We start from the raw sequence: 26,230 nt of genomic DNA on the forward strand, positions 1-26,230 counted from the left end.
GGGGAGAAACCGAGGTTTTGGGGAGTCCCCATCGCGGGGTGAGGCGGCCCCGCAGCCTGTGCGGACGTGGGGACTTCTGCACACAACTGTCTTAAAACAATTTGGTTGGGTTTTTGTTTTGTTTTTTTTTTTAAGTCAATAAAAACCATGCATCTGGACGGCTCTGTGTTCCTCCATCCTGATTCGAGGACACCGTGGGGCACAGGCAGTGGTAGGGATGCATCAGCAGTCCTATCCCCACCAGGACCGGGGCACTTTGCAAGAGGATCCACATGGCTGAGCTGTCATGGGAAGGGAAGCCATAGAATTTGGATCTCGAGGGGTACACAAGGCTCCAGCACAACAAACCGCCCCATTCAGGAGTAGTTAAAACACTTCTTTATTAATATACAAACCTAGCAACATTCAAGCCAACCAAAATATGAAATGACGTAAAGCACGGCAATAAATACAGCATACAGAACAGCCCCAGCAGAGAGCAGCCAGCTCAGCCCTGTTTGTGTGCTTGGGAACAATCCGTGTCCCCCATGGCCAGGCAGGAGCAGTGCTGCATCTCCTCAGCCCCTTGAAGGAGCTGCCTGCATCCTCCCATGCAGAGACCCTGCGCGGGCACAGTGAGCTGCTCTGCCCGCCTCCACCCCTTCCACCATGTAAGGCACTAAGGAACGCTTTCACAGCCTCGAGCTGCACTCGTTCCTAACATTTCTGCCACAGAACCCTTTTGGAAGTCCTTGCAGCTCTTGAAAACGGGAGACTGCAAGAAGAGAGAGGGGCTCTGAGCAACAGCCTGCAGGTACACGCGGTGGGAGCACGGGCTGCCTGCCTGCAGAGCCTCACCCTGCCCAGGAGGAGCTGAGCCAATGCTTGCAGGCTCTTCTCCTGCCCCAAAACACACAGGGCTGCTCCTGCTGAGGGCTCTGAGCGGTTAAAGTGCAAAGAGAAATGCTGCCTGCTCTTCCTGCGTGCCTGGTGGCACTGCTCCCTGCTCCCCTGCATCCTGTTTCCCGCTGGAACAGGGAGGTAAAATAAGCCAGCCCCAGCCCCGGCAGCCACTTAAGGAAGTTGAAAGCCTTCAACTTGCTGACACGGGCAAGAATCGAGCTGCCCAAATGTCCCAATGAAACCAGTCGGGAAGACAAATCCAAAGGTGATGATGTTTTTTTGCTGGGCTTTACCAGCAGCCACGTGTTCTGCTCTAAAACAAGAATCCTGCCCCATAAGCAACGGATTTCCTTTGCAAAAGTGGAGGGCAGTCGTTTGTCGTAATTTTTTTCCCCTCCTCAAATGTAAGAGTTTCAGTCCCTGCTTTTCACCCCCATCAGTCATGGCCTGAGGTCCCATGGAAGCACAGGACTCCAGCCCAAGGAAGCCCTGTGCCAGGGGATGGGAGTGGGCACAGCAACAGGAGGAGGAAGCCAGGCTTGAAACACGACCCCAAGGTGCAGGGCAGGCATTGCACGGCCCCTCCTGCTCACCACAGAACAGCAAGATGAACTGCAGCAGCAAGGAGCAGCAAATCCAGACAGAGACACGAGGAAGAAATGAAGTCTGGCGAAGATAGATGTGACAATCACCGCAGCACACCCTGCTGAAATAGAAAACGCTTCTCAACAGCTGGCTTCCTCTCATCCCCAGGTCATTAAACGTCAACAACGAAGTCCTTTCTCCAGCACGGGTTGCTTCAGCAGCCTCTCAAAGACCAGCAAGGCATGGGAGGTCAGGCACGGCCACAGCGAGGGACAGAACGCAGCTCCAGATCCAAAAGGAGAACCAGAACTTGCAGAAGGGAAGGCAGGAGCAGGTGCCAAACCGCCCAGCCCTGAGCCTCAACCCTGGCACAGCGCTCCTCCGTCGAGCGGCGCGACGTAGGGCTGCTCTCACTCTATTTCTGGTACTGGAGAGTCAACACAAAGTTCCACTTGTAATTTCTGCAGCTTCCGTACCAGCCTGAATGGGGAACTTGCTCTGTTCTTAAGGCATAAAGGGTTTTCCCTTCCACCCTCGTTGCCTCAGCTCCATCCAACTTCACACTGAGAACATCTCAACCACAAACTGGCCGACCAAAGGCTCAACTGAAGGCACAACTGAAGTAGCAGGAAACGAAGCGGGAGCTTGCCAAGGCTTAGAGCTCATATTTACACTCGTGATGTTCACCACTTCACTGGAAAATGCCCCCAAATTACAAAGTGTTCATCAAGGCTGCATCAGTGCAAGGCTGAGCTTAAACTCCAGGGCAATGTTGGCATGGAGGGGAGCAGGAAAGCCATAGTGAATAGGTGGGTGCCAGGGCCAGGAGGCACAGCCAACCTCCTTCCAGGAAATAAAGAAAAGCTTTGCTTCTGGTCGCTCCCACAACCAGAAGAAGAGAAAGATGTCAACCTGTGTGACACAACTTGGCGCCGCCTGCTTTCCTTATGTCCCCAAACACGAGTTGGTAAGAAAACTTGTGTTCTCTGCATGAACCTTGCCAGACAGTCATGTCAATGAGGGAAAGTGAAAGAATGCTCACAGAGGGACTGCACACTGTGTGGCTGAAACAAAGTGGTGTTTCAACAGTGCTGGCAGCGTGGAACGCCAACACCTGCCCTATTTCTGCTAATAGAAAACAACCCCACTCCCTTACAGAACTAAAACACGTGTTGGTCTTCAATTCTATACATAAAGGCAGATTATATGCATTATCTACCCATGTAGAATTCCTATAAATACAACTGAAGACCAACACTGACCCCCCACAAAAAAAAAATCCAACCCAAATGACAATGAAAGACTTACCAGCATCATCTCCATGATGTGATGGTTAAACCTACTGGGTTCCCTGCTAGGCAAAATGGTGGGGCTGGCTGGGACACACCAACACCTGCCTGCTCACCCAGTGCTGTGTGCTGTGCTGGTGAGGTAGCTGGTCGCTCTATGGCTGTGTGCATCCACGCACTGACCCCTCTGCAAAGTGGTCACCTGCCAAAGTGACAGCAGAGCAGAGCCAATACCTGCTGTCCTGTGCCTTATACTGCAGGAGAGAGAAAGGCTGTAGTCCTCAGGAGCTCCCCTGAGCCCTTCCCATCACTGCAGGGCTATGGAGATGTTTGCTCCTTTACAGGCTTCCCACTGAAACGCTCCCATGGGCACCTGGGTGCACGTTCAGCACTGTGCTTTGAGACATGGGGGAGCCTGGCAAGCAAAGGGCTGAGGGAGGGAGATGGACAGGGTTCAGAAAGCTGGAGAATTAAAAGTTTTAAAACATACAAAATGGAACACGCTGGAAAAAAGTTTAAAAGTTGCAAGGCTGGAAAGGAAAAAAAGAAAAGAAACGTATGGAGGTGTGGAGAGAGCACTGGAAGGTGGCAGCTGAAGGCTCCAGCTTGGGAAAAAGGAGTGGGGCTCCAGCCGGCACTACTCCCTCTGGTAGCCACTCAGTTCCACCTCATCCTTGCGGCGACGCTGAGCAAAGAGGGAGCTGAAGGGGTAGAGTTTGGCTTTGGCCTGGAAGCGCTGCCCGGCGATGTCGATCTCGTACTCGCCCTGGTTGATGAAGTCAGTCGTCACCACCAGCTCTTCCCCTGTCTTCTCATCGAAGTGCTGCACGAAGCCAAGGCAGACGTGGCGCTCCAGAGTGTAGCTGTAGGCACTGCTGGTGGTTTTGCCCACGTAGCGGCCGTTGCGGAAGATGGGTTCGCCCCACCAGGGCCAGAGGTCCATATCTGTGTCGTGGTCCTCGAGAATGAACATGGTGAAGCGTTTGTACACCCCGTTCTGCTTCTGCTCCAACAGAGCTTCCTGGCCAACAAACTCCATCCCCTGGGGGAAAAAAGAAAGCTTCAGCTGATGGAAGGAAGGGAAACTGCGGCACTGCTGAGTTTTAACAAACTACCAAGGTGAGGTCGGCTTGGGCTTGGAAGTTACGCCCCATCAGAACAGGCTGCTCTGCACCCAGCTCACACAGAAGCTGTCACGCCCCCCTGGTCCAGGTGCTGAAGGTATTAAATGCAAAAACAGTCGTGAAAGGGGCCCTGGAGTTTTCACCTCAGCCAAAGGCATTTCACAACTCCAGTTTCCATCATTTTTCTGCTCCCAGAAGTTTCAGTGTGTTTTAAAGTGAGACAGGGGAGGTTTAGGTTGGATGTTAGGAGGAAGTTTTTCACCCAGAAGGTGGTGAGGCACTGGCACAGGTTGCCCAAGGAGGCTGTGGATGCCCCATCCCTGCAGGCATTTGAGGTCAGGCTGGATGTGGCTCTGGGCAGCCTGGGCTGCTGGCTGGTGACCTGCACATAGGAGGGGGGCTAAAAAGAAATGAGCACTGTGCTCCTTTGCAACCCAAGCCATCCTATGATTCTATGATTTTACAAACCAGAAGGAAACCATCCAAAATTTGTACCCATGATCAGTGTGTGCTCCCTGAGCTGATACAAGCATTTGTTTTGGCTCATGCGAAGATGTGAGAAAGATGAAAACAAGCAAGTGATAGGGATGGCACCTGTCTCTATCACAGCACAGTGGGGTACAGTTCCACACTGGTTTATGTTACAGCAAAAATAGAGAGCTCCTGTCCCTGGTGTCTATCCTGGCATGCTTTCAGCTTCATGACAAGCCACGTGGGGCACGGACTGGCTTCTGCTTCATCAGATTGGGAAAGGAGCTGGGAGAAACACGAGTGCTGGAAGGTATGCAGCTCCCTCCACTACACTGAGCTACACAGGATACTACCCAGATCACTGGGAATGCTGCCCAGGAAAGAGGAAGATGGCATATTTTTTTTTTAATCTTTTTAGCACCTTTATAAAGCCTAAGAACACAGGTCATAGTCACACCCTTACAGCTCCATCAAAAAATGACCCTTCTACCCACTTGGGTGGCATCACTGCACTGCTGGGCCCTGCCACAATTCCAGTTTTCCACCGTACCTTTTCCAGCTTGACCTGGAACTCACGGCCACACTCCATAGGAGTGGTAAAGGCATCCAGATCCTGGCCCCAGAAGGCAAAAAACTTCTCAATCCGCAGGCTGCGCAGCGCGTAATAACCGGCGTTGCGGATCCCGTACTTCTGCCCCGTGTTCATCACCTCGTTGTACACATGGAGGGCGTACTGCAAAGGAAGGGGGAAGCACAGAGCTGCAGGCATGCGCCAGGAAAGAGGGGCAGCAGCTGACACACCACCACCCGTGTTTGCTGGCTGCTGGGATGCTAGACGAAGCAGGGATCTCCCCTTGTGCCCTGCAGGCACCTTTCCCACTCTTTGTTACCCTGAGTCAAGGTGGAAAATCCACTGCTAATTATGCATGCAAGCAACTGTTTTAATTAGCTGAGGCTGCAGTGTGTTCTTACCTCGATGGGAATATAAAGCATGAATCCAGGCTCTCCTGTGTGAGTGATACTCATCACTCGGATGCCGTTAGCGTAGCCCACGCTCATCTCCTGCAGAATCAGAGGGGGTGAAAACATCCCAACTGGAACACAGCACAGAGATCCAGAAGGAACACAGTAACACACAATGCACACCGCGTGGGGCGAGTCGTCTGCCACCAGCACACACTTCTGAAGGACTGAATCTAAGAATCCAGGCAGCAGCTATCCAAATATCATCCAGGTTACTGAATCTCTTTGTGAAAGCCTTGGAACTGGATGGGAACAGCAGCTCGTGCTTTACACTCTGGAGGAGTTAACAGCAGCTAGCTGCTCAGCCCTTGGATGTGACAATGACTCCAGAGCCACCAACCCCAGCTGCCCCTGACTGATGGGTTTGGAACAGGTTACATGATACACGCCATGATACCACATGGCACCAAGCCTACAGAGAGTGGGAGACTGACAACAAACTCGTGTTAACCTATATATTCAGCAAGCACAATCCAAATAAAGCAGGTAGCAAAGTGAGCCTAATGAGGACATGACCAGCATAGCACAGCTACTGCAATAACTGTAGGTGAATCCAAATTCCCCCCTAACTACTGAAAGCACAGGCCTTTCCCTTCTTGCACACACGCTTCTGGAAACCTAGTGGGGTGAGGAGGAAGGAAGCACGATCACTCACCTTGCAGAAGAAAGAAGGAAAGTGTTCCGGGGTCATTGGGGCATAGGACAACTCTGACAAGACATCCACAGCACGGGGGCCGATCAGGTTGAGAGCTAAAGAGAGGAAGATGAATCATTAGGATCAGACTGACGAGGTCCTATTCATGCTGCACACGTGCATGCACCTATTTTTTATTTCCCTTTGGGAAGCTGTGTAGTTCACACCGGGGAGGGTTGTAAAGATCACTTAAGAATAGGGACATCATTAGACTCTCCTGGTATCACACAGGAGAGGAAATCTGTCTCCCAGCTCACGGCTTGCTGGGAGGAAGAGTCTGATGACTGGTTTCATCTGCTTGGAAAAGAGACACAGCTCCACAGACACCACAACAAACACAAGGCACCATCTGTGACTTCAGGCCGTGCGACAAGGTCTGCTTTCAGAGGTGCATTACCCGTGTACTTCCAGGTCACATCTTCTATGGTCAAGTTGCTATCTTCAGGCAAATGGTTTTTCAGCCAGGCCCAGCAATGGACTTGTTGGTCAGTTGGGGAAATCATAAAGAAGCTGGAAAAGAAACCAAGAAACAATGAATCTCGACAGCCATGAGATCACTCAGTTCATTCTATGCCCAACAACCACTGGAGGCACTCAGCACCTCCCAAGATAACACAAGACCCAGTATGGTGGTTTAGGAACACCACGACTAATGGATCAACACCATCACACCTGTTACAACAGGAAAGCTTTGCCTGCAAGCAGCAGCAGCGCTCTGGTGATAAGGCAGAAGCAGAAGCTCTAGAAACAGAATGCAGGCAGTTCTACAGCAAGCCCACGTGGCAGCTCCAAAGTCACAGTCATCTTGCAGACAGTTCTGCAGCTCTTGAAGAGCAGTGATTGCGGGTGCTCTGACAGCACAAGGGCGCTCCACTCTCAAAGCCACTTCTTGTTTCAGCAATCTCTCCTGACACAATGGTGGTTATTATTAACAGGGTCTGTGCACAGAACTCTATTTGATATGTGGAAACAAGCTGGTCTCTTTCATACAGATTGTGAGCTGGAGTGCATTATTGACAGAGATAATATCTGCAAACGTGGTTAGCAAGGAGGAAAGCACCAGTTTCACGCAGAGGCAGACAATGGTCCTAACAATACATGAATGCAAATAGAGGAAGAGGGAAAAAGCAGCTTCTAATTAGAAGAGCAGCAGAGAAGACTGCTTTCACATCAGCACAATGAGAGCACACACAGAAAGTGGTGCAGGGAAATAAAACCAATGCTCAGCTGAGACATACCCATTAAAAAGTTTTTAACCATCGGAAGGGGTTGGTTTTTTTTAATTAAATGCCAAAGAGAGCTCAAGCTGCTGCATCTAAGGATCCTGTGATCGTGTCAGTTTGCATCAGAGAGCAAAAAAAAAAACCACATGAGAGTGCACTGTGCTGAGAATGAGAGAAACCACACAGCAATGCAAGCAGAAATAATCCCAAAGGAGCCATCTCAGCAGGGAACCCCAGTGAGAAGATTGCCCAGGAGTCAACCAGCAAACGCTGTTAGTTTGAACAAAGCAATCAACTGATGACTGAAAAGAAATGTGTCTGCCAATGGAGAAAGCAAACACCTGAACCCCACCGTGTGGCTGAAATCTGCTCTGACCTGCAGCCACCAAAAGGGCCCATTTCCCCCACTAAAGCCACGCTCCCATTTGGGGTGCAGCACTACAGCAGCACAGAGGCTTCCTGTTTCCTTATGAGGAGTGTGAGTGGAGTTTGCAGCCTTTGCTGAGAGGCTCCTACAGGCGCTCCCACCAATGCAGGTGGTGGAGATGTGCACCCACCTGCGTTTGCTCAAGCGCGCTATGCTGCAGTCGTTCTCGTAGCCTCCGTTCTCATTCAGCATGCCAGTGTGCACAACATGCCCCACTGGCACATCCAGGTCGTTGGAGAAGAGGTACTGCAGGCTCTGCAGCGCCTGGTCTCCTGTGGACTACGGGAGATGAGAGTCAGACAAGCTGTGTGAGCAACACTCATCCACTGGGGCAGCTGAGGAGCGCGTCAATGTTCTGGCCCAAATTATTCCAGTTGGGAATTTGGCCCCCCTCCCTCCAGCTCTCCTCAGGAACCATCAGGAAAGAGCAGGCTGCCCCGGGCAGGCTGTGCCCCGTCACTCCAGCACTACTCACACTTATCTCAAACTTGGTAAAGGACGACATGTCGATCACACACACTGCCTCCTTGCAGCACTTGACTTCAGAACCCACGATCTCAAACCAGTCTGGTTTGTAGAAGGTTTTGCTCTGATCCAAATCCAGCAGATCTAATGTGTCAAGAAGAAACGAAGCCACGGTTTTCCACATAAATGGAACAAATTAACAGCAAATGCAGACTGGGACAGATGCACCAGGCAGAGGAAAACACGATCTCACCTTTCCCAGGTGGAACGAAGTATTTGACCCTCTCAAAGCCGTGCTTCTCCATCCACCTGGCCCCCTGGGCATCCAGGCGGTCGTACAGCGGGGAGGTGCGCAGCTGTCTGCCCGTCTGGAAGTCCCAGCGGGGAACCTTCAGGTCACACATGAGAGCTGCAATGGTCACACAGAGCCCCCGTTAGGTCAAGAGGTGACCTGTAGCTAGGATCTTCTTCCAGATGACTGATGAGGAGTGGATTTCTTATACCTCTTCTGATACATCGAGGGAATTCCCTCAAAACAGTTCTGATTTCCTCTTCCATTTCTGGGCATGGGCAAATCTGTTTTGATCCTTTTGTAGCTGTGCAAAATCTAACGGTATTTGCACAGAATGCCTTTGTAGACACCTGCAGCCTCATGAAATATGCACTGAGGTCTGTAGATACCTGTGGCCTCATGACTACACTGTCGATACACCTGAGCAAAAGCTCTCTTTTCTGTGAAGTCACACAGACTCACATTAGTGATGCACACTTCCCCCCTGACAGCACTCTCTATCACACACTCCTCATTCTGACATCACTAACAGTGGGGGAACCATCGAATTCACCTCCTCAAATATCAGCAGCTCAGCCTTTTCTAATCACTGAAGCTTTTCCAGATGTCTCCTACACTTTCTCAGCCAATATCTAAATATCCTTTTTAAGAAAACAAGCATCCTTGTGGATAACACCTCCCTGGAAGGGCTCAAGGCCAGGCTGGGAATGTGAGCAACCTGCTCCAGAGGGAGGTGTCCCTGCCTATAGCAGGGGGTTGGAATGAGATGATCTTAAAGGTCTCTTCCAACACAGGCCATTCTACAATCCTCCCTCATTACCAGTAGGGAGTACAACTGAAAGACATCAGAATATTTCTTTATAAATACTAAGTTTCTCCTTAGGTCATAAAGTACTGAAGCTGAGATAGATAGCCCTACTATTTCCAATCCAGACCTCGGTGCTGTTTCATTAGGCTGGAATCCTACACAGAGAAGCACAAAGTTCCCCAGAGCAGAGGCAAAGCACAGGAATAGGAAGAAGCACCCTACCAACAGCATCTCTTCCAGGAAGGCTAACGAGAACACTGCCAACACAAAGCCAGCACCATTCCCCCTCCCTCTGGGAAATGCATCCCTGCAACTGTCCAGGGGAGACCAGCAGGATGAAAATGGTTCTCAGAGCAGTAACAGCTGACAGAGGACAGACAGTGCAGCAAAGAGCAAATGGTTGCACGTCCTGGCGAGGCAGAGCCCTCACTTACGCATGACTTCCATCACACGGTGACGGAGGAAGGTGCGGCTGCTCTGAAGAGTGCCAAAACGCTTCAGATCCAAAGGCCAGACGTTTTCGGATGGGTAGCCATGTACCATCCACTCTGCCAGGTACCTGATGGAAGCAGTGAAGAAAAACCAAGACATTCATCAGCGGAACAAAAGTTTCAAAGTTAGAAACAAGGCGATTCGGACATGAGAGCATCTGGGAGAGGGCAGAACTAAAATGGTATCCTGAATCTGGAAGACTTCTCCTTTATAAAAGCCATCCATCAACCATCCACGTTATTAGTTTCCCACTAGGATGAAAAATACAGGGCAGCAGGGAGTGAAGGACATGTGCTGAACGGAGCCAGACTGGACAGGCAGCTTGGCTGACAGCACCAAGCCCTCGTGCTGCACTACACAAAGCAGTGCTGGGTCCTTAGGCTGCAGTCTGCAGGCTGACTGCTTTGTCATTTCTCAGCACCTTGTGCAGGCTCAGCCACAAAGCCTCGGTGACAGCATTCACTTTGGCACCAGGTACCAGCCAAGTTATGTTTTGCTTCACTCCCAGCAGTGAGGGAGGAAGGCTCCAGAGCTAAGGGACAAAGGCAGCTCAGGTAAAAGCAGAGCTAAAGGATCTGCTTGCAGCCAGTGAGCAGAAAAACAAAGGGTTTGAGGCTGATCATTAAAAGTCGCATAAGCTCATCTTCAGGCTGTAGCAGCAAATGGAAAACTGGTTTTTAGCTTCAGAAGAGATTTTGACTCTTAGAGAACCTCACGGCAAAGATTCTCCGTATTATGCTACGGCAATGAAATGTGATGATTTCCTTCCCTTGGTGAGTTAAGCTAATTGATAATGGAGAGAAACTAGAGGAAAAATGCAGATATTAGCACTAGCCGAGCAGTTTGTTAAGAAAGCTGTACAGCAGAAGGGATGCTGGGCTGCCAAACCCAAATGGCAATCAGAGGAAGCAATGATCATTTTGCAAGCAACTTTGCTGCTGGGTTAACACTTATATGCCTGTCAAAATATCTGCATTAGCACAGGAGCTGGAATGTGCTGGGAAATGATTACATCTCCAGCTGCCTTTAGCTGTATTGGCCACACCTGGCACCACCTATGGATGCTCTGCCTGCTTTAGATTCACGGTTTTGAGAGAAATTATCCACAGTGACAACTTGAAAACGCAAATGGTTTCAGCCAGATAATAAAACTACATGTAACTAAAGGGTACACAGAGTACAGAAGATGAAGGAATAAGCTTTGATGAGATTAAAGCAGATTCCTGGGAGACAAAAATTGGGACTGGTTAGCTCAGGAAGCTCGCTTGATCCCCAGCAGGCTGTTGGTCACTGGAATGTGGTGCCTGGAGAGGTGTGCAGGACAGGAGAGGCCAGTACAGACTGGGATACACACAGAACATCACCAGAAAGCAGCACTGCTCCCCTCCATCCCTCAAGCTGGAGACAACAGCGGCCTCTCTCAGCAGCAGCAGGACTGTGACAAACAGCGACATTCGAGCAGCCTTCTTCCTTAGTTCAAACCTTACTTACACACATAATAGTGAGAAACCACTTACTTGCCTGCTCCCCCACCATATGAGATCCCAGCCGAGTTCATTCCAGCCAGGACGAAGTATCCCCGCACGGTGGGCGACTCGCCCATGATGCACCGCATGTCTGGCGTGAAGGACTCCGGGCAGTTCACCAACTGCATGATCTGCAGGGCCTCCAAGTTGGGCATCCTGCGCAGGAGGGAGCTCAGCAGGGGTTCTAGGAGCCCAGACAAACAAAAAGACCAGAAGTCACATCGCGGAGCCGTCAGCTGCTTCACGGCCAGACAGGCCAGCAGGCTGCTGCCCGAACACAGCTCTCATTTCAGCTACAAACAGCCACACTGATTCACACCAAGAGGTCGGTGCTGTTTTCCACAGTGCAGATGTGTTTGGTTTTGTTAGGGAAAGCAATAGAAACCTAGAGAGCAACAAGAAGAGACAAGGCTGTGCGACATGTGCCTCACACATCTTGCCAGCCCACACTTACCTGCAGCTAAGAGCATCTCCTAAAAGCCTGGTAAGCCTTCCCTTCACCCTAAATGGTATTTACTAAATACAAAGATAATATTTACTAAATGCTGAACAGTCTTTACTAAACAAAACTAGTATTTATTGACAGGTAAGTGATATTTACTAAATAGTAACCCTTAATCGATCTCTTCTTTTTCGACTGTTTCCCCACATCTTCTGAAGACCCCTGGCACGTGCTGCCAAGGAGCTCCACACGTGTATGGTATGAGGAATCACCTCTTGTTTCAAACCTCACACTCGATTACCTTTTATGATGGCCTCCAGCTGCCACTGCAGAAGAGAGAGTGCACAGGAGCTCCCCACCTCGCCTCTCCACCCCACTCAGGCTTCCCTGGACCTCTGTCCATCACCCTGGATGTTTGGTCTCCTCTCTCTTCCTTACCCATTCAATCCCTCCCTTGGGAAGCTGCTCCAAGCCGTGCTCGGCCACTGGCCCCTCTCCCACCAGCTCCTCTCCAGTACCATGATGCTCTCTGGAGACAAGGAGCCTAAACAACACCTCTTATCTGGCAAGCCAAGGATTTAGGGTGACATAACAACTGTTTGCTGCTCCACGCCTAACTTCCTATCTTTTGCTTTGACTGCTGATGCCTGCACACAACCGACACCATCGCTTTGTACAGTGAAACGAAGCCCTCAGCACCAGTAACACTCCTCAGCTTTTCAAACACCAATGCTTTCAGACTTCACATTACCTAAGAAATCACAGACAGAAACGGTCTTTGTGACCTGCTCCTTTTCTTCCCTCTCTCGTGCACTGCAATTCCAGAGGGAGAGCCTGTCATTACAGACCCTTTGATTCTTACTGATAAAAAGAGGGATCCGTTTTAGATTTGTACTTACACCCAACATTTAAGCAGCTGCACAGAGCATTTCAAAAATCAAAAGGTGTTCCAAGCAAAGAGATCAAAGCAGTAATGCAAGAGCTCAAACCACAGGAACTGCTGCCCTAGGAAAGGATCAAATATTGGCTGAGTAAGCTCTGACTCTATTCAACTGCTCAGTAGTCTGAACTGATGAAAGGGTCATGCTGAAATGTGGCATGCAGTTGCTTCTGAAACTCAGGCAATCTGTGGGTGCAGGCAACACTTTCTCATTTAGAAAGCCAAAGAGGAAGTGGGTGCACAGCTTGGGCACTCTGCTGTGAAGCTAACACTTCAAGCAGGTCTGCAGCCATCTGCAGGTCCCTAAACTGCAGACAACCCTGGCTCTAACTCACCACCCTGGAGTTTGAATGGCTCGTGGTATCATCATGACCTCGGACACAAAACTAGAAGGAATCAGTGTAAGGTAGGGAGTAGCTGGAAGAACACACTAGCAATGCAGGGAGACACCTGTGAAAGTCTAGCTGTGTCTGGAGTCACAGGCAGAGGCATCCACAGGGCAGCAAAGAGCTCTGACAAAGGGCAAAGTCGGTTCCCCAAGGCAAAAGGAGAACTGGAGACGGCACACACAAAGTTATGAAGAAAAAAGGGACTCCTAAACCACACTGTGTTCCTTCCCACACAAAGAACTCCCCGTGTCAGAAGTACATCCAGAACATCAGAACACAAGTAAGCAATATGGAAGGAAAAAGACAGCATATGTGGAGAGCAACAAACCACAACACTGTCAGTGTGGAATGAAGTCTGGAAAGCAGCAAAACCAGGTTCTGTCTGCAAAGCAAACTTCCTGCACTGGAAATACACTTGGCTGCCAAGTCTGCCTTCTGCCAAAGCCACGCGCTGTGCTGCTGCAGGACTCCGTCCCCCACCACGTACCAAAGTGATCCCAGTCCTCCTGGAGGTTGTGGATCTCCAGCTGGTTCCGTCCCTCCGTGAAAAGAGGTTTGGGGTTTTTCTCAAAGCCCCCTGAGAGGATTCCGCCCTGCCAGCTGCGGATGTAGATCCTGCCATCGGGGTCCACAACAGCTGAGGAGAAAGAAAAAGAGGGAGGAAGGGAATGGAGGGACCGCTACGTCTGCATGTTCATGGCAAACACCACCAACGGGGTCTGGTGATGGGCTGGGCCAAGCTAGCAGCCCACAGCCAGGAGAGCAAACAGGGTTAGCCTCCCACACTCATGCTTCTACACCACTTCTGCCTCTCACATGACCACTCATTAATTCCCACCACGATCGCTCAGGTTAACTTCTGGTTAACTTCTGGGTGGTGCAAAGAGCACCAAAGCCAGCAGAAGGACAGTGCCACACATGCCTTGTGGCCAGGGCTTACAAACTCTTACACTGGATTACAAACTCAATTCCACTGGAACTGCACCCAGGACCTGACACGCCACCAGGAGAAGTCCTGCCCACCCCCTCATTTTCCTGGGGCATTAGCAACAGTGATTTTTAATGCGCACAAGTTGCTGATCCACTTGGCTGCAGGCTGCTGGCACAAAGAAGATGGGCAGCGAGGGGGTGAGAGCAGGCAGTCAGGTCAGGATGGCCTCCTTAATGGCTGCATCCACTTGAAGCACCTTATGAAACCCCACCTGACATGTCCTATTGCAACCTTTTGCCCCTGCTCACAAAAAAGCTGTGAATATGTAATTCTAATTACTCCAGAGAGTCTGGTCAGAGAGTTGAATTCCTTGGATAAAATAGGTATTGCTCACTAGAAGCAGAAATTACTAAAGACTGAGAGTAAACAAGCAAAGCTTTCTACTCCCCAAATGCTTTCCAAACAGAGGGCTTTTAAGAGACCCAAAAGCCAGAACGTGGGGGAGGAGCAATTACCTCAAGCTTGGGTTGCCCCTACAGCTCAAAGACATGTAAATGGCATTGCAAAGCCTTAGCTTCAGTTGGAGGAAAGGAATAGATGGGCCACTTGGGCACAGCAGCCTGCAAGGAAAGCACAGCGCCAAGGCTAACACCCTCTCCAGCCCACAGGAGCAACAACCCTCTTCCCTAATCTAGGCACGCCAACCAGGCAAGCGAGGCCTGAGGTCATTCGTCTGCTCAGCTGACAAACTCGGAAAATCAGTTTCTGCAGCAAAAGCTTTCCAACAGCCTTTTCCACCTTCCAACCCTGCCGACTCTATGACATACATTACCACTGAAACAGACATTCAGAGCCATTTGGTGAAGTACGTCCCACTGCCAGCTGAGCTGAGAACTGACAGTGCACAGCTGGCCCTCCTGTCACAGTGACACCGCCTGGGAAGGGGGATGTGATTCTCTGATACAGTGAAGAGCCCTTACTGGGGACGTTGTTTGCCAGAGGTTCCTTCAGAGGATGTGTCAGGAGGTAGAAGTGCTCGCAGGCATGCACTGGGATGTTGACTGGTGCCTCCCCAGAGTGGCCCAACTCATAGGCCCACTGAAATCAGGAAAAAAAAGAAGCACACGTTAGAACGGAGAAGAAGAAAACAACCTCTAATAAGAAAGGCACGTGCAAACAGATGAGCTCTGTGGGCTGGCTTTCACAAAAGGCCAAGAAAGATGTGGTTCTCAGCACCTAAGCCTTAAACAAATACATTTTTTTCCCTGCTTTCTTAGGATCTAAACCATCTAGGCCAAAGACTGTATTTGTTTCTGATGTAACATTCAGAAAAGCCAGACCTTGATGAGGATAGGCCAACTTCAAACACAAAAGCAAAAGATTTGTACAGCACAGCCAACGCTGGGCTCTGCTTCTAGAAGCAAACACCATTTGGGTGCTGGCATTGCAAGGATAACAGCAATTGAATAATCCAACCTGGCCAGCACAGTTGACGAAGTACTGGCATTTAATGTGTCCCCTGTCGGTCTCAACTCCAGTCACACGACCTTTCTGCACTGACACATGGCTGACACTCGTCCGCTCGTGGATCTGGACGCCTGCAGAGGACAGAAGGAGCTCAGCCCACCACCAGCCTTCGTGCCCCAGTGTCAGGCTGCTATCACTAAGCTCTTTTTTGCTTGAAGACAAAACACCCGTGCTTGGCCCAAGTGAAATCCTGCTATTTGTGCAACAGCAGGCAGGTAACTCCATTGCTGAGTGGAGGAGTTGTTCTTTGCCACGTGACAACCTGACTCTTGTAATAAAAGAAGAGCCCAACCACAGACTGCTTTCAATTATGGTCCTGCATACAACAAAGCCTGATGCTTTGGGTGCAAGACTGCTTCTTTAATGGAAAATCAGTTCTGTTATGGAAAATCAGCATGCAGAACAGAGCAAGGCTAAAAGAAACTAAGAGAGGAGCCTTCCTAAATCACTTCTCCCAACCTGAGGGACCTGAACCTTCAGTAAGCCTCAGCTCTGTCATCCAGCCTAACCTCTGCCCCACTTTCACACTGCTCCAAGTTTGTCAGAGTGCCCCACCAACAGTGTTTCCCACTTCACTTCCAAACCTCCTGCCAAAGCAATGTGCCCAGTCACAGAATGGCCTGGGCTGAAAAGGAGCACAGTGCTCATCCAGTTCCAACCCCCTGCTGTGTGCAGGTCACCAACCAGCAGCCCAGGCTGCCCAGAGCCACATCCAGCCTGACCTTGAATGCCTGCAGGGATGGGGCATCCACAGCCTCCTTGGGCAGCCTGTGCCAGTGCCTCACTGCCCTCTGAGGGTGAACAGAGACAGTTCTATTTTTGCATTTCAGATTATTCAAACTCCTCCCACGTCTAATTTAATCTGGCTCCTACGAAGGGCCGTATTTCTGATGAAACAGGACTCAGGATGCGATAAAACATTCAGCCAGGCAGGAAAAAAAGAACGGATTTTACAGAACAGCAGCCTCATAAAAACAAGCAGCTTTTGGTCTTCAGTGCTCACGGGAACACCTGGACGTGGAACACCAGAAAGAAAGGAAGTGAGAGACGCACCATTCCGCGAGGCAGCCGTGGCCAGAGCCAGGCTGACGTTGGCAGACAGCACCAGCGCATCCTCAGGCACATACATGGCCCCCACCAGGTCGTGGATGTTGATGAGCGGGTGGAGCTGTGCCACTTGCTTGGGGCTGATGATTTCGCAGGGGATCCCCGAGACGCTGCCACAGAACACAGGGGAAACGCCGCCGTCAGGCACGGGGCAGAACCGAGGCAGGCTGCGGAATCAGACGTGCTTCCTGCTTATACATACTTGAGAGATGAAGCAATGCGTTTCAGGGAGATCAGCCGATCCTGAGTCTGAGCCAGGGACACGGAGCCTGTCTTCACGTACCCTGTGACAATCACCAGAGTCGAGTCAGATTTGGGCAGGATCTCAAATTCCTTTTCGTTTCAGACCCGCTGCTTCCACTACTCGAGAGCCAGGAGATCCCAGGCCCCACGCAACCTGAACCTCAGCGAGCAACCAGAAATGGCAAAAAAAAGGACAAGAAGTGCTTTAGTTCTGAGCTGTGCTCTGACTCTCCCTCGTTCTACATTTACTCATGCTTACAAAACGGTAAAACTCCACACGTGGAACCTATTAAAAGAGAAGAGAGGTTACTGCCAAAAATGCGAGCATGTCATCCGACAGCTACGCAGAGCAACAAAACCTCACCAAGCAGAAGCAGATGTTTTGTGATTCCACCACCTGCAGCAGCTTAATACCAACCTTAATCACAGACATGGCCATGGACACGTGTCGAGTATGACATGTAACACAGGTCCTTGGCAGCAGAGTGCTTTCAGTTCTTCACACCAGATACGTGCCCCAGCATTTTGGAAGGAGAGGAAGAATTTCAACACGTTTCCAGGGTGAGACTGGAGTTAAACATCTTGCTTTGCCTGCACTATGGAGCTGGTTAACCTTTCTGCCTATCTGAGAAGTGAACTGCTGCAGAACATGGCTCGTTTGCTCTGATCTCTCTTAGTGTCCTTGGGAAAATTCACCTGTTTGTCCAGGTTACAGATGAGAGAGAGAAGGCCCGCGCTCTGCAGGCAGCCTGCCTTCAGCCTGCCCATCTGACACCTTCCTTCCCATTCTTCTGACTGCATTTTTTTTGCATCCACCTCATTCTTTGAGCAGGAACCACCACCAGTTAAGACATGGGAGCATTATTTCACTGATCCAACCTCCCAAAGCTTACTCAGTGCTTACGCTTCTGGTACCTGTTTGCACGCCTGTCTCTTGCTCCAGCTGCTGGTACAGCTTGTTGGAGTAGTGTGCCATCTTCAGCTCAAGGGACACGGGCCTGGCTGTGCTCACAATGCCCGCACAGAAGCGCGTGGTACCTGCAGCCAACCTGCAAGAGAAGCCACAAGGAAAGCCTCATCCAGCTGATGGGCAGGCAGAGAGGCAAGCGTGTGCCCCAGAAAGGCTCCCCAGGCACACCAGACCAAGAGCACCCCCTCTGTGCTCACCTTGCATCACAAACAGGGACCAGCCCCTCTTTTGCCCCTCAGGACGACTCAAAAGCTGTAAGGTGGACATTTTGCTTTATCTCTCTTTTGAAAATGCATTCTGTTCCAAATTAACTCCTCTTTGACTTGTCCTGCATGTCGGCACTTTTCAAATAAATAACTTGAAAAAAATATGATCTTGCACTCAATCAACCTGCCTACCTGATGGGGTTACCTCCAAAGCAGGGCTTCCCTTGGAGGAAAGTTAACTTGGATTTCTCAGAGCCTTTGCAGCTTAGAGAAAGAATTGCTCCCTGCTAGTCAGCTGATGGGAAGCCACTTCAGTGCTGTACCTGCAGGCGCAGCAGCAGCAGACACTTCAAATCCCTCAGCACTCTCCTGCACGAGGCCCCCAGACTGCCTCATGAACAGACCAAGAGTCAACTTCCAAAACAGGAATCTACACAGCAGGAAAAGGCTGGCAGTACATTTCCAACAAGATGCATTGAACCCTGCCACGGGCTTCTGATTCAACTCAACAAGGAGTTCACAAAGTGTTTCTCTAGCTTATGTTCAGCCAAACTGTAACACACACCTTGCAGATAGGCACTAAACTTTGTGACAGAACAAAGCAGACAACCCAAGCCTTTCACCAGCTGACAGGGCACCAAATAGGCCGTGTCCACCTACAACCTCCCCATCTCCTGCAATCTCTTCTGAGCCGTGGTGGTGGTGCAATACTTTATGGTATGCAGCACTTCCTGCTTCTGGAGGTGGTCACTAGGGGTGGGATGATCTATACAGATTTTTGGATGTGTTAAAATGGTCCATCTTTCCAAGCCACCTTGTGTTTTGCTTGATTACCTGCAAGTAAACCACAGACAGAGCTGGTGTGCTCTACTAGTTTAGTTCGGCTGCATCTCTTGAGCCTCCTCTACCAGCAGCACGTTCCTTACAGAGCAACAGTGTCAGCTACTCTGACTTCTGCAGCTTGGATCTGTGTGGGTAGGCGGGAGGCAAACCTAAATCTCCTCTGAATGCATGTGTACATGTACAAACAATGCAAGCAACTTTGCTGACCCCATCATTTCCTATCCCTACATGCAAGTGCCTTCAGTGCTTACTGCTGGGAGTCTGTAGGTGAAGAAAATACACCCTACATCTCTAGGGATCAGTTGAGAAATTAGCATCATCACAATGCCACTGAACAAAAGCTTAGTGCGAGTGAGAATGCGTAGATTTCAGGCCCGCAGTTTGTGAGTTCTGCTTTCAGACAGAGATTTCATCTCTGCAGCAAGCCAGAATTTGAGGGCAGAGGGCTGCAGAGATGGATCCTGGGAGAGAAACCCAGGGTTGCCCTATGGCGCACACCTTCAGCCAGCTCTCAGACACACTGCAAGGCATGGCTGAGCCCACTAGAAACATCAGTGGTGACTCTATAAAAACATTTACAGGTGAAAAGCACCAGAGCAGGTTTTCTTGACAGACTGCAGCCCCTGGGAAGAGTCCATATTGCAACAGGATACAAGTGTAAGAGGGAAGGCGTGGCAGAGGGAAACCGTCATGCACCCACTGCTGACCTCCTGCTCCTGGGGAGAGGGCAGGAGCCAAGGAGAAGGGGGGAGAAGGAATGGGGGAGAAGGGCTTCTTGTACTCATGAAGCAGCAGTTGTGTGTTGTTATTAAATATCAGCTTGCTCCATGGCTCCAGTGCCGAGAGGCAAAAACCGCACATCACAGCACGTGCTGCTGTGCGCTCAGCTCCGTTTTTATTACCGAAAATCCTTACCTGCCCTGCTCAAGCAAGACGACATCCTTCCAACCCAGCTTGGCGAGGTGATAGGCCACCGAGGTGCCCGCGATGCCTCCCCCGCAGATGACCACCCGGGCCTGTGCCGGCAGGGGGACCGGCTGCGTTTCGGCCGTCCCGGAGGCGCTCCGGCAGCGGGCCGCGCTCCTCCACTTGGGATCAGCCCCACGCCACCGCACGTCGGCCAGCAGCCGCAGGAACATCCCGGCCGTTCCGTGCCAGCACCGCCGCGAGCAGACACCGCTCCTTGCGGGGAGGAAGGGACGAGAATTACCGCTCACCTCGGCGCCGGCACGAGAGGACGCGGAAAGCCGAGAGCGAAGGATCGGAGGGTGGGTGTGTGCCGACCGCAGCGAGGAAGAGGAGGAAGAGGTGGAAGCGGGGAGGCGGCACGGCGGCCCTTCTAACAGCGAGGGGCGCTGCGGCGGGCGGCTCCGCGCCTCGGGACCCGACGCCGGGCTGCACAGGCCGCGCCGGCACCGCCTCGGGCCGCTCCCCGCCGCTTATCGGCGGATCCACGGAGGCGGCGCGGAGCGGGCGGGAATGGGAGGACGAGGGGACGGCGAACGGGCCGGCTGCGGCCGCTCCGGGGCTGGGGGAGCCGGGCCGGGCGGCGGCTCACCTGGCGGCGGGAGGCCGGACTGACCTTCCGCGCTTTACGGCAGGCGGGCGGCAGCACGACAGCCGCTCGGCGCGCCGCATCGCAGCCAATCGCAGACCAGCACTGAGCGAAGGGGCGTGGTTACCGCTAGCCACGCCCCCGATGGGTTTCCCTTAAAGGGGACGCAGCGCGTTGCGGCTTGCGTTGGGGGAGCGAGAGCATTTACAGGGAAGCTGGAAGGCCAGAATCAAAAATAAATGTGAACACAACAAGTAAAAACCTGCAGACTCTTTTTATTAAATTCTCCCATTTCATCTGTACAGAAAAAAAAATGCACATTATGTTCAGAATCTCAGTAACATCTCAAAATTACACAGCATGAACATGTAAAAAAAAAAAAAAAAAAAAAACCAAACGAGAAACGGCCAGGATTTTATACACAGAAAGGAAAACAATTTACAAAAAGAAAAGCAAAGTCTCGTTAATGTCACATTAAAAACAAACAAAAAAAAATAGTTAAGTTCAAACAGCCTTCGCTGCACAATGAGAGGTTGCTGGGTCTGTTTCACACTGCTGGGGGTGGGGGGGGAAGAGGGACAGACAGACACCCCCTGCCACACTGCAAACGAAACACTGAGTTGTTTTAGTAGAAGCCACCATCCCTCCTGGAGCGCGCTTCCTCCTCTACAACACGCTCAGATGCAAGGCAGCTCTGCTTTACCGCTGCTCTCCCCCCATGATACATTTCTGTGCTTACGGACTGGAGGGCTGCTGCCCCCATCCCATCCCCTCCACCACTGCCATTCCACACAATCCCTGCGGGTTTGTTTGTTCGGGCTTCCCCAGCCCTCTCCGGTAAGGCAGCCCTCTCCGGTAAGGCAGATACAGCCAGGCATCACTGCAAGCACCAGGAACACCATCCCTAGCCACGTCAGTCATGCAACAGCCTGAAGGGCAGAAGCAAGGCAGGAGGAAGCTACGCTGGAACTCAGCAAAAGGACTCGGTTAGACCCGCCAGGCGAGCAATAAATAAGGTTATTTCTTAAGGTCAGCAAGAATGAATGCTAAGAGGTTAGCTGGAGCTGCCCACGTCCTCCCAACGCACCATCAGGAAACACAACTACAAAGAGCTGCACGCCTTGCTGGCTGCCAGCCCCTCTCCTGCCTGTACCTTCCTAGCAGCACAAGCGTCCCCACACCAAGGGCAAGCTCTGCATGTGGTTCTGCAGTAAGGACAAAGACTCTCACAGCATTCTGCAGAATGCAACCTTTCCCCCACCAACGCTTTTCGGGCTGATGACAGTTCTAGCGCTTTCCACCAAACTGCAACAGGCTCCCTTGATTTCAAGGCAGCAGCAGCAGCAGTTCTTACCACCATCGCAATGGAAAACCTGTGGGCAAGGTGTTGTGCTGGCAACACAAGCTAATTTTGGAAGAGTACTTTGGAGGGGTTTCTGTGCTTTTGAGAACTCTTAGATTTTTAGGTATAGAGGAGGAGGAGGAGAGCATCTCGAGGTTGGGATTGGGTGCATATCCAGTAAAGGAAAAAAAAGCAAAACTGGTCGTCAGCAGTGTCAGAAAGTCCGATTTTAAAACACAAGCATAAGGCTCACCGCTACAAAGGCCTGATCCCTCTGCCCAGCATCACACCTTTACAAATGCACAGCCACAAAGGATGCTGGAAGGAAACATGCAGAGATGCAGCCAGCATCTGCCTCTGCCCCCAGCACTGCGGGCTCTCACGATTCTCAAGTGTCACATCAGAATCCATCAGCACGCCATCTCCGAAGCCAGTGAGAATGCAGGAAGCTTGGCTCATCCCCTGCATCCACCACATCACAAAGCAAAAAAAAAAAAAAAGAACAACAACCCAACCCAGAACACACAGAAGTTACCTTCACAGTGGAACATGGTTTACATTCAGAGCTATAGCTACAAACCTACAACTTTCACTGCAACGCCATTCATTTGGAATTCAGTGGAAGATGCTACTTCTAGACAACAAACCATCTTCATTCGGCTTTTCAATCTAACCAGGTTACAAAATGCCTTTTTGGAAGTCACAAGAGGTTAAAAAAAGCCCCAACAGCAATTTCCTTGTGCCTGAGAGATGTTCAAGAAGCAGGGCTTGTACCATGCAAGCAAGACTGCACGCGATTCCCCTTCCCTCCCACCTCTGCCGCAGTAATGGTAGCTCCCAGACTGTCACACCAAATGATCTATAACTGCCAAATTAACATCTGAAGCATCATACACCTGTGCTCTGTGTGTGACAGAGCTCCTTTTCTGTGCCAGTTCACGTTTACAGAGGACTCATTTAGCTCCATCAGCACTGGGGATAAGGAGGGAGGAAATGCAGGTTTGGTTTCTGTTCTACCTAACGACCCCACTGACACCAGCACACACCAGTCCTCTACTGAATCCTCATGCTCAGACTTCCTTTACCACCCAGCCTTGTGCTCAGAATGCTCAGAGACAGAAGGGCTCACTAGCAGAGCAAGGATCACCTGCATCACCAACCACTTGCTGTCCATCCTCAGAGCAGGATGAAGGAACACTTGCAAGAAGCTTCATGTGGTACAGCTTTCTAGCACTTCAAAGAGGCAGCAAAAGCCATCACAGTATTTTGCATTTGCCTTTCTGTACATGCAGCATCATGGGAATCTGCTGGTCCACATTCCAGGATGTCTCAAAGCCATCTCCCTCATTATCACAGAGAATAATGCGGAGAACTGGAAAACGTCAGATCTCACCTCACAGCGTGCTAAGAGGGAAAATAAAGTCATGATTTAAGCATCAGCCTCAGCTAGACAGGGTCAGGCACGTGATTTTTACTGCAGCACACACGCAGGAGAGCACATCAAGAAGGCTGATAAAGCACACCCTACTGTACACACTGTGCTGGCTCTTGTGCAGTCCTTTCTAGGTCGAAAGCGTTGGGGAAATCCATCTGCTCAGGCTCTGACCACAGCATGTGGCTTCCCACCTCTCCTTCTAGCACTAAAGGAACAAAGATGACGGCCACAGCTTTTCCAGAACACCTCCTTCCAGAGCACCCATGTGCACACACCGACACGTCTGCCTTTCACACCATACCATTCTCTTCCCCTCCCCTCCTACCTGGCTTTCAGGACCAGCACCTGCATCCCAGTGAACACAGCTGCTATCCTCATCCACTGTCGCTGTGAGGAAACTAAAAGCAGCGCTACAATTCAAAAGGTGGAGGCCAGTTACAAACCACTGTGCTGGCCCACACGTAGCTGTCAGAGCGGCCAGGTCGAGCGTTCAGTCGCATCCTGCATCACTGACAAAGCACTGCGCTGCCAGGGTGTCAGTACCACCTGTAGGAAGTTAACTGGGAAGGGTAACAGCTTAACAGCAGCAACGTGAAAGAAAAGGAGTGTTAAAACGTCACTGCATCATCACTAATAAAAACACTGACCAAGTAACCAATCCAGGCACCTCCTGCCTGCTGACAGCAGCACTGCACACTACGGACAGGCTCTACAGCCTCGTGTCCACGCCGTGTCTTCAATCTACTGAAGTCGTACAGCTCACATGAGTACTTAATCCTGGTCGGTACTTTATTCTATCTTGAGCAGCAGAGGAAGAAAGGGAGGACATCTTTTCAGCCAAAAGAATCCACAGTAACAAAAGCAGGATATTCACTAGGAGGGGACACCGGTGCCGGTGTCCATAGGTTGTCCCAGACTATGCTCTGAAGATGCTTTACACAAGATGAGCAAGATGTCCAAAACAAGGCCAACTGTGGTGCGAGATGCAATTTACCCTTTACCTTCCTGCCTCCATTTCACCCAGCCACAGAGGAGGACTGTATTTCAGTACGAACCGTTACCTAAATCATATTGTTGGTATGCAGATATATGTCTTCCTTTAAAAATTTACTTAAAAACTGCTTGAGCTGCAGGTCGTTTCAGTCTGATTTGGAGAGTGAAGGCAGTTCCAACAGTACAACAGAGACTTGTCTACAGGCAGGTAAACGAGAGTCTGCTAACAAAGGGGTAACAAAAGCTGCTGGCTGGGCTGCCAATGTTGCACATAAACTTTCATAGGATGAAGATGCTGTGGATGAGATCCAGGATGGGAAAACTGAGCCAACACCTGCTGCTGTTCTAATTTTTTTTTTTCTTTTTACTCTCCTCTCTCGCAAGAGGGGGTGGGTAGACTATACAGAGGAGGGCTGTACAAAACCGGGCACTGGGCAGGCATTTCTCCAGCAGGCGATCCAGGCTCTACCTGTCCTTGAGCTCTCTTGTCACCCGCTTGGTGATGCGTCCACACATCAGGCCGATCAGGAAGAGTACACAGATGCCAACTGTGATCACAGACAATATGTAATTCTTGGACGGAGAGGTCATAACTTGCATGGCAAGGTCAGAGAAGCCTTCCGCTGGGGCAACCTAGGGGTGAGAGGGAATCAATGAGCCAAGCCGTGCTTTCCACGCGACTCAGCCTGGTTATTTCCTAAGGGCTGCCATCTGTTGCAACAATTACAAGTTAAACTGAAAATTTGGTTTTTATTTTTTCTCCTCTAAAACCTCAAAATGCTGAACAGCACTGCAAGACAACAATGTTCCTAAAGCTCAGGCTTTCGGTGGAACACACTGCAACAGAAAGATCCAATGCAAAAAAAAACCAAAAAAAACAAGGGAGGTCCTTAAATCTGCCCCATATTCACCTTTGCAGCATAGCTCCACATTTCAATACGATCATTAAGGCGTTTCTTGCATTCAGGCTGCAGCCTCACACGCTTGTCCTCCAAAGCTTCCATTAGGCATGACATTTCTGTGATGTGCAGAAGATAGTGTTACAAAATGGAAACCGTGCCTTCAACCACGTGCTGTGGAAAGGCTGCTGGAAAGGGATATTTCAGTTCTATGTGAGGCTGATGGTTGCTCAGCTTTCTAAATGGACCCACTAGGCTGTTGAACTGCACACAAAGCCCTGGCTTCCCTTTGAAGGGAATTAATTTTACCTGTCAAACGTACCGAAACAAAAAGCCAACAGTGGGCAAATACTGACAGGAACAAAGCAGGATCAGAGGGATTGGCTAAGAGTAAATCTTGTGAAACTAAAGCGATTTGCTTCTGTAAGAGAAGCAGCTTAGACTCAGGGAAGCCTTTGATACAGCCTACTATAGCACGGGCATAAGCTGGAGCTGCACAAAGCTGATATAGAGTGAAGATACACATCAGATACACATCACTGCAAAATTGATCCCACTCACTTATTCTGAACAGGATTTACCTGAGCAAGGATTTCACAGAAAGGCTACGGAACTGATTTCATGCTTTTTTCAGTAATCACATGAATCAGGCTCCAGGGAGACCTCACTGTGGCCTTCCAATATTTGAAGGGAGAGGATAAACAGGAGGGGGAACAGCTGTTTGTGAGGGTGGGTGGTGATAGGACAAGGGGGAATGGATTTAAACTGAGACAGGGGAGGTTTAGGTTGGATGTTAGGAGGAAGTTTTTCACCCAGAGGGTGGTGAGGCACTGGAACAGGTTGCCCAAGGAGGCTGTGGATGCCCCAGCCCTGCAGGCATTCAAGGCCAGGCTGGATGTGGCTCTGGGCAGCCTGGGCTGCTGGTTGGTGACCTGCACACAGCAGGGGGTTGGAACTGGGTGAGCACTGTGGGCCTTTGCAACCCAGGCCATTCTACAATTAATAATGGAACATAATACACTCTCTTTAAAAACAGCAGACAGGCTGCAAGGATACGACATCAGGACTGCAGAACTGATCCTGCTGCCTTGGGCAGAAGGGAGGACT

General features: G+C 50.6%; 2 protein-coding genes across 2 annotated transcripts in view; both read right to left on the reverse strand.

Moving 5' to 3' along the window:
* Nucleotides 1-355: 355 nt before the first annotated feature.
* On the reverse strand, nt 356-20,544 carry PDPR (pyruvate dehydrogenase phosphatase regulatory subunit). Its single transcript, XM_048958173.1, has 18 exons — nt 20,458-20,544; nt 19,815-20,081; nt 17,796-17,929; nt 16,840-16,921; nt 16,584-16,747; nt 15,480-15,601; nt 14,984-15,101; nt 13,560-13,709; nt 11,293-11,485; nt 9,718-9,842; nt 8,437-8,592; nt 8,194-8,327; nt 7,849-7,997; nt 6,466-6,578; nt 6,030-6,124; nt 5,324-5,413; nt 4,902-5,084; nt 356-3,798 (listed from the first exon to the last, which is right to left on the reverse strand). The coding sequence occupies exons 1-18, from the start codon at nt 20,535-20,537 to the stop codon at nt 3,394-3,396; spliced, it is 2,760 nt and encodes a 919-aa protein (XP_048814130.1). The 5' UTR covers nt 20,538-20,544; the 3' UTR covers nt 356-3,393.
* A 758-nt stretch (nt 20,545-21,302) lies between these two features.
* The window catches only part of GLG1 (golgi glycoprotein 1), a 59,844-nt gene continuing 54,916 nt past the window's right edge, over nt 21,303-26,230 (reverse strand). The window contains exons 25-26 of the mRNA XM_048958152.1: nt 25,136-25,242; nt 21,303-24,857 (exon numbers count right to left, since the gene is read on the reverse strand). Of these exons, the coding sequence (XP_048814109.1) occupies nt 24,690-24,857; nt 25,136-25,242 (275 nt within the window). The 3' untranslated portion in view covers nt 21,303-24,689. The remainder of the gene's footprint in view (nt 24,858-25,135; nt 25,243-26,230) is intronic.

This window comes from Lagopus muta, chromosome 12 (assembly GCF_023343835.1).
Source record: "Lagopus muta isolate bLagMut1 chromosome 12, bLagMut1 primary, whole genome shotgun sequence".
Taxonomy (NCBI): Eukaryota; Metazoa; Chordata; class Aves; order Galliformes; family Phasianidae; genus Lagopus; species Lagopus muta.

Bases quoted from the DNA above. Each gene is read 5' to 3' on its own strand.
- PDPR (XM_048958173.1), bottom strand. From the start codon at position 20,537: ATGCGGCGCGCCGAGCGGCTGTCGTGCTGCCGCCCGCCTGCCGTAAAG. The intron at 13,710-14,983 runs GTAAGGGCTCTT...CTTTCTCCTCAG, and splicing joins TCTGGCAAACAACGTCCCCA to CTGTTGTGGACCCCGATGGC. The intron at 6,125-6,465 runs GTAATGCACCTC...TCCTCTCTTTAG, and splicing joins TGTGACCTGGAAGTACACGG to CTCTCAACCTGATCGGCCCC.